The 14,920-nt window shown below is 42.2% G+C and overlaps 1 protein-coding gene across 1 annotated transcript in view; it reads right to left on the bottom strand.

Annotated features, from left to right (window-relative positions):
* The window catches only part of dchs1a (dachsous cadherin-related 1a), a gene marked incomplete at its 5' end in the record, with an annotated part of 80,612 nt that extends 76,198 nt beyond the window's left edge, over positions 1 to 4,414 (bottom strand). The window contains one exon of the mRNA XM_080507782.1: positions 2,615 to 4,414. Coding sequence (XP_080363908.1) covers positions 2,615 to 4,414 — 1,800 coding nt within the window. The remainder of the gene's footprint in view (positions 1 to 2,614) is intronic.
* Positions 4,415 to 14,920: the final 10,506 nt, after the last annotated feature.

The raw sequence follows: 14,920 nt of genomic DNA, 5'->3' as shown, positions 1-14,920 counted from the left end.
AGACGGGGAAGCCCCCCTGCCCATGTCACCTCCGCCACTCATGCAAGCACTTGTCAGGGTTCATTTCCCCCTCAGCTGCCTGGAGACCCCCTCTCGCCTTTCTACTGGAGCCAGACAACCCCCCCCTAAAAAACAGACAGAGGGACAATTCTTTAGCAGAGACCTTCCAAATTACCCCAAAAACCGCAATGATACGAGGTGTAAATTATTCCCCAGTGCAGGATCCTGACAAAAACCGACTGAAAAGCTTCATTACTTCATAAGTAAAATAACACATATGGGAGCAAATGTTGAATGCTCAGTGCCAAGAAAACCAATCTTTCCTTTACTGAATTTGGATATTTTAAGGCTGGCTCATGTGTCTCATTATCTTTAACAGCATCATGTTTGACTCCTCTTAGTCCAGGACTGGAATCAAAAGTCCTTAAACTTCACAGAGCTAATGAAGTAACCTTTAGGTAATTACCCTCCTATTATCCTACACATTTGTAATAAAAACTACACCAACATAACACAATGCAACAGTTCCACTTGAGTGGCTGGATGCATGCAAGCGTATAAGACTGCGATATAAAGACGGAAAAGCCAACTTAACTGCCTATTAAATGAATTGAAATGACACATGCAAAGACTACAAAGGTTACTTTTTTCTTTTTTCAAGGTATGACATCTTACCCCCCCCCCCCCCACCCACACACACACACACACACACACACACACACACACACACACACACACACACACACACACACACACACACACACACACACACACACACGATAAGTGAAACGGGTAAAACTGGGCACAGTAGAGTAAAGTAACAACAGGGACCAGATTCAGTAATGCGCCTGAGACCCATTCCACAGTGCAGTCGACGGTTTCAAAACGTTTTAGTTTTTTTTTTATTGTTGCACTTGATTTTCCCCCTCTCAAGGTTGACCTATTTTCTTTGCAGCAGATCTCACATTTTGAAATACAGGAGTGATTACCGTTAATAGGCTTAAATCCATATTTTTAGACATCTTTTTCTCCCACGCATCTAATTATGAACCATGTACTGTATAAACAAATTCATGTACAGTTGAAAATGCCATAAAGACAAAAAACTGTAGTGCTGAGACTGAATCGACAGGAAAGAAAAATCAACGCAGGTTCAAATAACTTTTAAATAATCACAATAGACATATTGTAGTGGGCTTTTGGACAGCTTTTTGTGTGGAAAAGGGGGAAATGTTGTCGATGAAAAGGGAAAAGCAGCCATGAGATGTCTTGCTGTGATGTTTGGATGTAGAGCTGGCCCCCTCGGTAAGAGCAGTCTGTTCTCACATGGCCCGCCAAACACATGTCTGTAGCATCCAGGCAGGCCCACCAGAGGCCCACTTTGAAGAACTGCTTCACACTTGGACACTTGAAGTCTACTGATCAGGCGTGTCATGCTCTAAGAGCTGTCTGAGAGCCGGTAGCAAGGTAGGGAAAAGTAGAGGAAAGGTAAAACTGCAAGTTTGAAAGAAAACAAAATCTGGGTTTCACATGCTTTCAGCGAACTCAAACCTGTACTGGAAACAGTGATCGCAGAGGTTTACAGCTCTCCAAAACCTACTTTTTAAAAAAAATAATTCTTTGGCTTGCTTTCCAAATTCCATAACTGATTTGGATACATTCCTGCTTTTTTAAATGTATCCTTGTGGTCGTCGTGATTTATAATGAGAGAAGCTCCTTCAAGACATCATGATGGCTTCTGCTCCTCCACTCGAAGCCAGGTGTCACGGTAGGACCTCGCCTCCCTTCACCCCTCCTGCTCCCACAGCCCAACCCGGGGCCAAGATCTCATCTGCTGGGCCCTCCATCTGGAGTGCAATCTACTTCCAACCCCTTGATCCAAAGCAATATCACTGCTCTTACAAAAGATAGTTTCAATGAACCACACACCACATTTGTGTCCAGAAACACAGTTTTAGTGGTGTGAAAAATGTCCAGAATGTCAAAACAACTGATGAGCTTCTTTATCTTGGTCTAATTGCTGTCTTTAGATGGCTGAGACCAACTTGAGAGCAAAATATTTTTCAAAGAAACAAGACCAGAGTCACATCAGATCCTGTAATTTGTCTGAACTTTTAATTCATCTTGTTGCCTCTGACCATTTTTTCTCACGCTCAACTAGCCTAATTAAGGTGCCTTTTGAGAGTGAAGTGACATCTATTTCTTTGAATAAAGCCCCCGAATTTGTCTCTGCCTGTGAATATGTGAAAACCTCTTTGTGGCACGGCTGACAGAGGACTTTACACTGCCTCCGTTACCCTGGAAACCTTTTGAGAGGTGAAGAAGAGGACAGCCAAAGAGGAGATCTTCTTGGCCTAAAACCGCAGGTAAATCCTCAGAAAGGACTTCCAATTTAAACAACTTTACCATAAAAAAAAACATAAGAGGGAAGAACAGAATCAACAAATTTCTCTATTTATCTCGTAAATTTCACATTTGTTATGCTTTCCACATTTGCCCCCAAGTTAAGTGCAGACTCTGTCATGAGCTGAGAGTTTAACTGTGGGAGTGTTGATAAAAATCAATCAATCTACAAACTTTTAATGAAATGAAAATTGTAAAAAAAATGTCCTACCTCTAGAATGCACGTCCCTGGGGCTGCGTTCTCCTTTATCGACACGTTGTAGAAGCTTTTCTCAAACGCTGGTTCATTGTCATTTACATCCTGAAGTAAAATGTTGACAACCGCAGTAGAGGATAGAGGTGGTTTCCCTCCATCTCTGGCCACCACAGTGATACTGGGATTAGGGTTTTTTTCATAATCCAGCTGGGAGAGAGTGGTGATGATGCCCGTAATGGAGTCTATACTGAACCAGCTGTAGTAAGCACTTTGGCCTTGTAGGATGCTGTAGCTGATGTCCCCATTGGGCCCCTGGTCTTTGTCTCGAGCCGTTACTTGTAGGACAAAGCTGCCAGGAAACACTACCTCGGGGATTACCTGTCTGTACACCGACTGGTCGAATAGAGGAGGGTTGTCGTTCACGTCAGTTACTTGGATGACAAAAGAAGACTCGGCCCTGAGAGGAGGTGTTCCCGAGTCTGTCGCCATCACCCTCAGCTCGTAGGTGTCCCGCTCCTCCCGGTCAAGAATCTGATCCACACAGATGAGATAGATTATACTATCCTTTGTGGTCAGAGCAAACTTTCCATCGCCTCCCTCCAGTGACACGTTGACGTTGGCATACTCTCCATAATCCGGATCAGTGACTGAGATCCGGGCAACATACTGGCCTGGCTGTGCCCCCTCTGAGATCCTGGGAGATCCATCCTCGCTGAGGAAGATGATGGTCATGGTGGGCTGGTTGTCATTGTAGTCCCTAACGTGGATGGTGACGAAGGCGTTGGTCACTTCTGGGTGGGTGGCGTTGTCTTGAGCTTGAACCACCAACTCATGGACTCTCCTCATTTCAAAGTCAAGCGGCTTGTTGAGGGTGATGACCCCAGTGCGAGAGTCTATGACGAAGTAGCGATCTGGATCACTTTGTCTCCTGTTGATTTCATACAGCACCATCCCATTGTCACCCTCGTCAGCATCTGTTGCAAACACCTGCAGAATATTGCTCCCTGGTTGGAGATTCTCAGATATAATAGCATGGTAGCGGCTCTGATTAAAAACAGGAGCGTTGTCATTGATATCTTGTACCGTAATATCTAATGTCATCTGATCAGTCCTTTTGGGAGAGCCGCCATCAAAGGCCTCCAAAGATAAAGTATATGTAGATCTTTTCTCTCTGTCTAGGATGGCATTGACTACTAAATCCAGAAAGAGAACCTCATTGCTTCCCCTCCTGGTCTCCAAAGTGAATGCTTGGCCAATATTTCCGTCCCTGATAAGGTAACCCTGAGTCGTCAGCTGCCCTTTATCACTATCAACAGCCGGCTCCAGAGGAAACCGAGTGCCGATAGCCGTATGCTCGGGGATTTTAAATGTGGCCTGCTTTCTGGGAAACTCTGGTGCATGGTCATTTATGTCATTCACCTTAATCGTCACCTCAACAGTCACACCAGTCATTGTGACTGCAATGAAGTTGTATCGATCCCTCAATTCTCTGTCCAGGACTTTGGCCGTTTTTATAATGCCTGTACTTTCATCTATGTCCAAGTCACTGCCCACTCCAGTGCCTTCGTGGTCTGAAATGAAGTACAAAGATGCCGTGACGCCAGATGGAAGTCCCGCGCTGATGTCCCCGACAATCGTGCCTGCAGGTTGCTCTTCATCGAGCTGTAACTCAAGAGTCCCTAGAACTGTTGGAGAATGGAGAGATAGAAGCTCCAGGATCACATACACTATTAGTACTATCCGTTTACCCCACCGGCCCTCACACTGCAATGGCTCCATTATGGACTTTCCAAAACCCTTGGCAGCTGTCTTCATTATGGCCTCTCTGCTTTAAACCTGTGGACACACAGAACGAGAAAGTTGAGTCATATCAAGACCCTATAGCAGAAAAAAAAAAACCTCTGTATTTTTACAGCAAGATAATTCAAGAGGTATCTGCTTGAAAAACGTTTCCTACATGTTTAGTTGCCTCTGCTCCAAACCATGCCACATACGATACATCCAGCACATAACATTTTCCTGCACATATATTGTAAGTCCAGCTAATAATTCAACACCTTGTTCCCCCCACATACCAGCAAGTTCTCCTTTGCTGAAGAAACATAAAAACCACAGGCCACAGCATACCAACTTTGACAAGGAGTTGTTGGCTGTCGCTGTTCAGCGCTAATTAAAAAGGTGCGAGAATCCCCTTTACCAGCAAACAGTGTGCACAGCACAGAGCAGGTCACCTCTTATGTCCCTGCCTTTAATATTTGCCACCACATTAAGCACTCATGGAAAACAGCTCTAAATTCTCCTCTATGAACTATTTCTAAGGGCAAACAGTTATATATCTGTTGAGAATTACGAGTTTGAAAAGTAAATCAAAGGGGGAATATTCAAATATTGATATTTGAAAGCAGCGGGGTATTTGATTTTTTTATTATTATTATTATTTAAACAATAGCCAAAGGCCCACAGCATGAAAGAAAATCTGAAATTGAGCATGAAAGTCACTGAGGAGAAATGTGGAAATTGTTCGGCAAGACCGTCACCATCTGTAGGATAATCCAAAACCACTAAGTGTCTGGCACACAAAAGATTATTGTGTCACTTTAATCAAATTTAAAAAAAGAATCCCTTCCAATTGTCTGTGGTTCTGTTTGAATGTGTGCAATTTATAAGCACTTTCATTTGTTTGCAATCTTCAGGAAATTACTTGAATTTTTTTCTTTTTTTTAAGGAGCCCCCTCGTGGTTGAACTGAAACCTGCAATTGAAAGTTCACAAGACATCTGTGTATCTGAGTGTAAGCATGTGAGTAAGTGTGTGCATGGTAAATGCCTCCCATGTGTCCCTGAGCGCAGTGTGGTGATCTGTCTTAGCCACGGTGGTAACAGTGTGTTTGAGTGACGGAGTAGTACGGCAGAACTGAAGGGCTCCATGCAGTCTACCTCTTTCCCTTTTTCTGGCTCTGCAGCATTGTAATTGAGGTCTGCTGGAACTCGGCCATACACACACACACACACACACACACACACACACACACACACACACACACACACACACACACACACACACACACACACACACACACACACACACACACACTCACACACAACATCCCGGGGCTAATTTCAGTCTGCCGTGATTCGGATCCCGCAACACTGAAGATGCTGGCTTTGAAGTCACAAATCGGTTTAATTTACCTTAATGTGAACGGCGAAAAATCTGAGGAGCCCCACTTGTTTTTGAAATATGATGTGAGAAGCAGAGCAACATGTTTTATGTGTTAGTAGCCCGAGAATATTTAACGGTTTTAGAACTCAAAACGAGCTTGCAATTTGCCGTATTTATTTCTAATCCATATTGCCTCTATTGCTTTCACAGAGACCATAATAATTGCAAATGACAAGACCATAAAAGCTAAAGCACTGCAAATTCAGCGTTACACACCATACTTTGGGTTGTTTTGTGAGTGCTGTTCTTGGCACCGGGGCGTAAGCACATCCATGACAGGCTGGAAATCCTGACAGCACTTGAACTTTAAAGCCTCAGTATTGATTTACTTTACTGCAACATTGGGGGATGAACTTTTTACAAAAGCTTTCTCCGAAGCACAAAGGATAGCTTTCCAAGGCCAGAATCTTTGACCAAATGCCACAACTGAAATAATGCACTTTCTGGTTGAGCTGCAGTGGAGGACCTCTGCAGAGCGCTGCAGCCTAATGGCTATAGCAGACACAGCTGGGTAAGCTAATTGCACAATACCAGGTCGAGCTGGACAGATGGTTTAAAAATACTCCATGTGAAGTCAGAAAGAAGGTTTTGAGAAGCTGGGACGTCCGTTGAAGATATATAACAAGGCCTGTCGAACACTGACACTGGCCTCAGCCACTGGAAGTTTGTCGCAAAGTTAGTAACAGCTTAGCAGCGAGGGCTTACTCATGCAGGAAAGCAATGCAGCACAGACAAGCTGCCGCAATTAGTAAGCCAATCCCTTTGTTGTTTGGATTCAGACTTTTAACTTGCATCATTGTACTCGATCATGAAGAGACTCTGTTACTGTTAGTGACTTTCATTGAAATATTGTGAACGCCTGAACATCACACCTCAAAAACTTTGAATCCTTTCACTTTATGTACGTTTTTTCTATTTTTTGTTGTTTTTTTTAAATCGGTGCGACACATTGTGTACGCCTCATTGTTAGCAGGAACTATAGTGTCGACCCACATTCTTTGAATCTCTTTAAACCAAGTCAACCGACCAATTCCAAGGTTTGTAGGATTTACATACAGAATGAAAGCTCTGTTTGAACACAGCGAAGATCATTCTGAGGACTTTGCGCGCATGACGGAAATCAGCATTGAAATCCCTGGCAGTGTGTGAGTGCGTGAAGATTAGAGTAGCACTTTTCCCTCCTCTGTGTGGTTCGAGACCGCGTTTGGCAAAATGCTAGTTCTTAAGCTGAGAACGTAGTTGCCTATTTACATTTGGCTTTTCAGTGTGGTGCGAAATATTTTTGTCTTTCTATCAAGCCTTTTGGTTTGGCATATCTGACAGCTGATGATATATCCAAACAAACTCTGCTGCTTCCCCCTTTGAACCATAACATACATTAGACTGAAGAATACCGACGGTCTTATGAAAACTGTGTGAAAGGAACAGAATTTAAACTGTGGGTTTATCCCAGATCACACCGCCAAGTCATATCATTTCATCTTGGGAATAGACTCTTGTCGATAATAATTGCCAAATACGTGTCATAGGCTCATATCTTAAACTACAATCATACACAATATTATGGATAATGTCTTGTGAATAAATTAGGTACTTTCCTGAGCATATTATCAGATTTATTGATATTCAAGATACAAACCCAGCTAAAATCTATCTTGTGTATCAAAAACATTAAAACACAATCGCTAAATATAATTCCTCAGCTGCACTGCTTTAATTAACGCAACCAAAACCATTTTCACCACCAATGGGCCAACAGGGACGACCATGGTGACAGAGTGTGTAAAATGAGCTTCTAATTCCATGTCATGATTCCAGTTAACTCAAAAGAAAACTTGTGTGGTTTACAGAACATGCCAGCTTGCCTGGGGCTCAATGGAGCCATAATGGAAACCACAGACAAGAGCTGCAGATTGACTGGACATGAGGATGACAGGCTTAGCACAAAGCAAACGAGAATGCTCTGAATGTTTGCCAGATTTCGTGCCGCGTTTCTGTGCCCTGCATTAGTCTTTGAAACTTCAGTCCCTGGGCATGCAAGGAGGCCAGGGAAAGTCATCACAGGCCTCAGATATATGTGCTCGTCCAGGCAATAACAAACATAGCATCGGGAAAACACGCAGGCTACTCACTTTTCTGTTGTTTTTTTTCTCCTTTGGTGAACCCTTCAGCAAAGAGGGGCCGTGACAACATGGATCATATCTTTCCCACAGCAAGAGCAGCGTGAGTTGGTTCAGCTGTTTGTTTAAGATGGTCCGAATGAAAGAACACACACCTCATGTCTTTGAAGATGACACCGTCTGACATTGGACTTGCATCATTGAGAACACATGTGCATCAAGTTACAGTAGCAGGGGTGCAACAACAACAGTGCAACCACTAAGGTAAAAGTTCACCCCCCTCTGTGTGTGGAGAGTGGCGTCCAGTCTGGCTGCTGCAGGGAGCAAAGCGGGGGTTCGCACACGTTTCAGCACTGATGTCCATGATTTATTCCAAATGACAGAGACCAGTCACAAATGATAAAATGTACTACAGAGGTGACAGCCATCTGGCACAAACCCCCGATGACCATGCTCAAATGACTCATTTTACTGATGACGGCTCTGACAAGAGATGAGTAAAAGCCCAGCCAGGGCGGTGTCAGGGTGACCATACAGCTCCACACATTTTTCTTCTTCTTTTCTCACAGGAGTTCAGAAAACAAGCTTCATCAAGAGCATGTGTACTCTACAAGTTGTAGTGACAGAATTACTTCATGCATTGCACCAAGGGTTTATGACATAATTCCTGGACTAGTATAAAAGGTCCATAAAACATTTTTGGTTTGTTTGTTTTTTTGTTTGAAATTGTTTTATTGTGAATACAAGAAGAAGAAGAAATGTCTTTATTTGTCTTGATTAGGATATTTGGGATTTGTTGCAGTGGTGGCCTAGAGATTAGCGAAGCATACTGGTCACCAAAATGTTCATGGTTTGAATCCCAACCGGAAAGAATTGTTTGAGCAAATATTTTAACCCCAAACTACTTGGGTTGTGTCAAAAAACTAGGTAAAGAGACAAAATTAAGCAAACTCAAGCATGCGTATCACATGATCAGTTTATAACCCAGACGTGTCAAACACGTTTTAGTTCAACCCAATTTGGTCTTGCATGGGCCGCACTGGTATAATAGTATGTAATAACCTTTAAATTTGAACTTTAATGTTTTTCTTTGTTGTGTTGTGGTGTCTGTGATGAAAAAGTCGATATTTAAAAAAAAAAAAAAAATCCAAACAAATAAATACAAGTGAAGATTACACCAATTTCAACATGAATCCATTTTAAAAGAAACCTTCTTGTGAAAGACAAAAAAATGTTGCCGATATCTATTGCATTATTCATGTTAATATACATATAATTACATACAAACTCATCCTGACAGCAAGGCTTTGAGGCGAGTTTGATAGCAACGAGGGAGCCATCTTTCTTTCATGGCAGGATTTTTCAGAAATTATTATTTTTTTAAATCTGTTTTATTTTCAAATTTGAAAGCTTTTCTTGGCGGCTTCCTGGGCCAGACTGGAGCCTCTTGCTGGATGGTTTTGGCCCAAGTGCCTTATGTTTTACACCCTGAGCTTAGCCCATTGAAAAGAAGCAGCAAGAAGGCAGGACCGACGTGGAAGAGTTAAGGTGAAACAAAAAGTTCACAGACCATCCAGAGATTTGAACTCGCCACCTTCCAATTGCAACTTGGTCATCCATCCATTGCCCAAGAGTGGTATATTCATAAATAACAAACATAATTTCTCTTTTGTACAGCCCAGAGGGGGGGAAATAGTCCTCACATCAATAAGTGAACACAGAACATATCAATGAAAGCCATGACAGCGCCATCAGATAACGCCCCTGGAGTCCTACCTAATGTTACATACATTGTTACTCAAGACTTTCAGATAGGACATTGAGGAGTGTCACAATGTCAGGTTTCTCAAAACGAAGACTTTTTTTTCCAAATCGAAGAGTCACTCAGAGAGAGACAGAGTACTTCAAATAAAGGATGAGCTTCATTGCAGTGGGATGTCCATCGCTGAGCTACCTGCAGTCTCTCTTTGTGCACTGATACTCAGAAAGTGATTAGAAATTGGTCTATTTCTGTCATCTGCTGCTTTGAAAGTGAATATTCCTGCTCAAAAATTATGCAAATTCTGAAATCAAGCATAGGTGTGTAATACATGTGCATTGTGTAGGGCACATGTATCACACTGAGGCAAGATTTCTGCAAATATTTAGTTTTGTTTTTTTTAAATGTAATCAATGCAGCACTTTGAAGTGTATCAAATGAAACACATTAACCAAGCAAATAGGTTTAAATTCCAGGCTTGAGCTCAAATAACCCCAAACAACTGGTCGTCCAATTCAGTTTCTTACTCTTCTGCTTTATATGCGTTGGTAATAGTTGCCTTGAAGTTTATTGCACAGGCAAGAGAACACTTTTTCTTAAGGCTAAATAAAAAATGTTTCCCCCATCCATCTTCAATACCACTTTGTGAAACTGACAGTCAAAAGGGGCTGGAGCCAATCACAGGGGGTGATGGGTGAAGGCAGATTACACCCTGCATAAGATGCCTAACACAAGTTTATACTTATGGGCTTTAGAATTCAATTAGAGTCACCAATTAGTGTGAAATGCATGTTTTTATACTGGGACCCTGTGAAAAAACTCACACATGCACTGGGAGAACTTGCCAATACCCCACAGAAAGACACCCAGACCCAATGAACATTGTACATATAAATTCTTTTCAACCATCAATGCCATTTTTCTGTTTTTTTCTTTTCAAGCTGGGGCTGCACCATGATATCATATTTAGCACTCCTTCCTTTCCACAGTCCAAAAGCATGCATTTTAAGTTAATTTGTGAATTTCAAATTTCGTGTATTTATGAATGTGAATGTGGTGAACTATTCAGGATGTATTCTGCCTTCGCTCAGTCAGCATTAATCAACTGATGCAGACCCTAAATTGGATAAAACATTGTTAAAGATTAATTGATCGACAAATCACTCGCTGAACAAATGTTATATTCATCCCCACAAAACTAAGCATGCACAAAATGTGAGTAATGGAATCACCATAAGCGTTCATGTAGCTTATATTTAACAAGTTATTTAGTCCTAATATGCTAGCATCAATTTAAACATGAAGCAAGCCAGAAGCAGGAATTTTGCTCCCTTCAAGTGATGTCCAGTGGAGGACAAAAAAAAAGGCGAAAGGAGGAGCCTCAGCGGCTCTGGAGTCTTAAGTTTGACAAAAAAAAAAAACGTTGCGTAATTGCGCATTTGCATCATGGCAACTATCACTTTGATGAGGTGAGGGAACCCAGTAGAGACATGATTAATCCATTAATTGAGGGAAATACGCGCCTATTCACGGTCAGTGAACACCAGTCCCCCTTCACAATGCCCACATGTGGGCGATCATTTGGCGTGAGTTCAAGCGGAGTGAGAAGGAGGCAAAACGGCAGCAGCCATCGGAGGGTAACGCAATAACTCATCTATCAATAGGAAGGTCTCCGTCTCCAATGGGGGGAGGGATGGTTTGATAAGGTGAGACAAAAACAGGCAGTCGAATCTTTTTGGCTGCTCTTCAAAGTTGCGGAGGGTGACACTTCGTCCATTAGAATTACAACCTTGTATCTGCTGGTAACAGCACGAATATAAAGACAATTCAAGGAAAGTTAATTCTTTCAGAAGTTGCCGAATTATCACAGTTTAAACTTTATTTTAATCTGCATTTTTTTAAGGTATTTGATGCTGGTTGCGTGACTGCACACAGAAGACAATCCCCCCCAAAAAACCTGCTTTTTCTTCTCCTTCAGTGTCTATTTCAACCACATGCGCGTAAAGCATTAAAGAAGTGAGATGACCGGGAAATGATTCCCCAAACTTCATCCGTCTGCATACTCACATTCATGTGTGTCCCTTTCGGAGTACTTGAGATGCTGGAAGTTAAGTTTTGAAGTCCTCCTCCTCAGTGATCCCTCATGAAGGCAAAGTTGGAAGTTACATCCATGTCAAGGAACGAGGCGTGCGCTCAGTGCCAGTGATGGTGGAGCTTTTGCGCCTTTGCGCACCGGAATTCCGAGTTCTCGCTTCTTGTTCAAATAGATTCACAGCGAGAACACAAACTTGCGAAACTTCCCTCCGCTCCTCTACTGGTGGACGTTATCAACTTATCGGCATCCACTGCCTGCCTGGTCGCACATACACACTCTCTTCTCAGTCACTCGCACACACACTCCCCCCTCTCTCTCTCTCTCTCTCTCTCTCTCTCTCTCTCTCTCTCTCTCTCCCTCTCTCTCTCTCTCTCTCTTTCCTGTGCTGCGCGCAAACTGAAAGCAAACGATATAGGGGCCGAGCGATGGTCGCCCGTCTCCAAAATCTAATTTATGCAACACGTGACTGTGTGCAACCTCCTGCTCGTTCAGTGCTCCTGCTGCAGTGATCCCCACAAGGAGCCACACCGGCTGCAGACACGCACACACACAAACACGCACAATCACACACACAAACACGCACGCAGACCGGTTCTCGCTGCACTCTGGTGCCACCATCCTCTGAAAAAGTGTAAAGCAGCAGCACATACTCTGTACTATAGTTTGCAAAAAAAAAAAAATGCATGAAAATCAGGAGTGGGAGTTCAGTTTCTAACAGAGACGAGATTCTGGGTGTGATTTAGACTTTTTATTTTTTTTATACAACTTCTTCTTTTGATAATCAAAGAAGTTTATAGTGTCAAAATTTTTTTGGACACTATAAAGAACGTTTACATGTACTAAACCCAAAAAATAGGAGTCAGGTAAATTTATGTGAACTCATTTAAAAACACATTCTTCAAAATAATCATATCCGGACTTGAAAAAACATTCATACATGCCGCAGGTACACAAGATTGTGTATTTCCATAAATTATTTATTTACACTTCGAGATGAACAGTTCCACATTTGCTGTTTCACATTTTGTAAATGCAATTATTTTCTATCTATCTATCTATCTATCTATCTATCTATCTATCTATCTATCTATCTATCTATCTATCTATCTATCTATCTATCTATCTATCTATCTATCTATCTATCTATCTATCTATCACCATTTTTCAAGGCTACAAATTCATTGATTTGTCTTTACAAATGACAAAGTATATGTTGTAATGACTTAAGAATTATATATTTACCTCAAATTAGACTGGGTTGTGTGGGAGCGGCCAAAAATGTGGCAGTAAACATGTGGCAGCCCACAACTCTCATTAAAAACTGGACTGAACTCATATAATTTAATCGGCTTCATCTGTCATATGAATACGTTTTTAAAGTTGTCATTTCTCATGTGAATCCGGTGGGATAATCCCACAGAAGAATTTGATGGCACTGAAGGTGATTGTCAAGGCCACAAATTGCCACTGTCGCGGGAAACTTTTACAGCGTATGAAAGAAGAAGCATGGACTATATCTCCTTTAACCTGCAACTGCTTATAGTTTTTTCTCCTCAAAATGGCATGTCTCAGGCGTAGCATATTGTACATTCACCTGCGCAATCTTGACAAAACATCCTCGACAAAATAACATTTCATCCGAACTACCAATTTCTCCACGGACCCCCAAAAATAAAATAAAAAAATGTCTCCACTGATAGCTCTTCAAGTCAGATGTTGTGAAACAACAACAAAAAAAAACCTCCTGGGTGTACTTTCAATCTCAAGTCCAGAAAAGAGACAATGCCCGTAACGTCTCCTCACATCGTGCAAGTCTTTAAGGGAAAGTTGAGGCTACGTCTTCAGCGGAGTCCCGAAGGGAGCACCACTTTCATCTTGTGCAGCGCTAAAGTCGCAGCCTCGCTTGACTGAAAGCCCTGGAAGTTATTAAAACTCTTGTCACTTTGTATTATTAAGAACAACAGTGAGGCCCCCAGCTGTTGCAACACAGAAAGAGCTCATGTGAATAAAATGATTGCGCGCCATGACCATCATCAAGAAGCCTCAGCAGTTCACAGCTCTCAATCTGATTTATATCAAATCTAGATTAGTAAATGTGGCGGTCTGCTCTGTCACCTCACAGTAATAACAATCCTCCTGACCAATGGCCTTTGTGTGGATTTTCTCAGAATAATTCCCACAACTGAAAAAACATGCTTGCTTGATTAATCAGTGACGTGTGAACATAATGGTCCTATGATAAACTGGCGATCAGTTCGGGGTATATATTGCCTCTGTTATAGTGAGATATGGCTTTAGAAGATGAATGGCTGGAGGAATACAGTGACCATGTGGGTGACAAGGAACAAATAGTACCAACAAAACTTGGCTGTTCTGTTTTTTGATGAGAAACAAGTCTCATAAAGAACGTTGTGGTCAGTGACGTTCAATATTTCAGCAGCAGTATTTTTTTCTCTCTCTCTGTCTCTCACACTCTCTCTCTCTCCAGGCATGCCTAGTTATGTCTCCGTGCTCTGACTCTGTGAACTGCTTCACCACCATTGGAATGGGTTCCAGCAGAAGCAGCTTCTCATTACAACTGTGACAGCTGAATAGGAGAGGCAAATTCACACACACACGCGCACACACACACACACACACACACACACACACACACACACACACACACACACACACACACACACACACACACACACACACACACACACACACACACACACACACACACACACACACACACACCAATCAGCATGCTCAGAAGCCTGCAGCTTCACTTCCACAGGGACAATCTACCAGATTATCTCTTCGTATTCTGATGCCAGGCAAGACAACTTGAACTGACACCGGGCTTCATTATATATTGGTTCATATGCGAATAAGTAAGAAATGTAGCAGATTGCAAGACAGAGTAAGTCGGCAAGGGTGTCTCATACAGGTCATTGGACTAAATTAACGGCACGGATGGATGCAGTTAATGAAACAACATGTTTGGTCCATCTGCTATACCTGCTTTAAACAACCCGTGGTCGCTCACACACACGTCCCTGGACTAAGGAAAGAAGCTGGAGCACCTGAAGAAATATCACACATATAAAATAATGGCAGATGGTAAATATCCTTCACTTA

This window comes from Blennius ocellaris (genome assembly GCF_963422515.1).
Source record: "Blennius ocellaris genome assembly, chromosome: 2".
Lineage (NCBI taxonomy): Eukaryota > Metazoa > Chordata > Actinopteri > Blenniiformes > Blenniidae > Blennius > Blennius ocellaris.
This window is presented reverse-complemented; position numbering and strand designations above follow the sequence as displayed.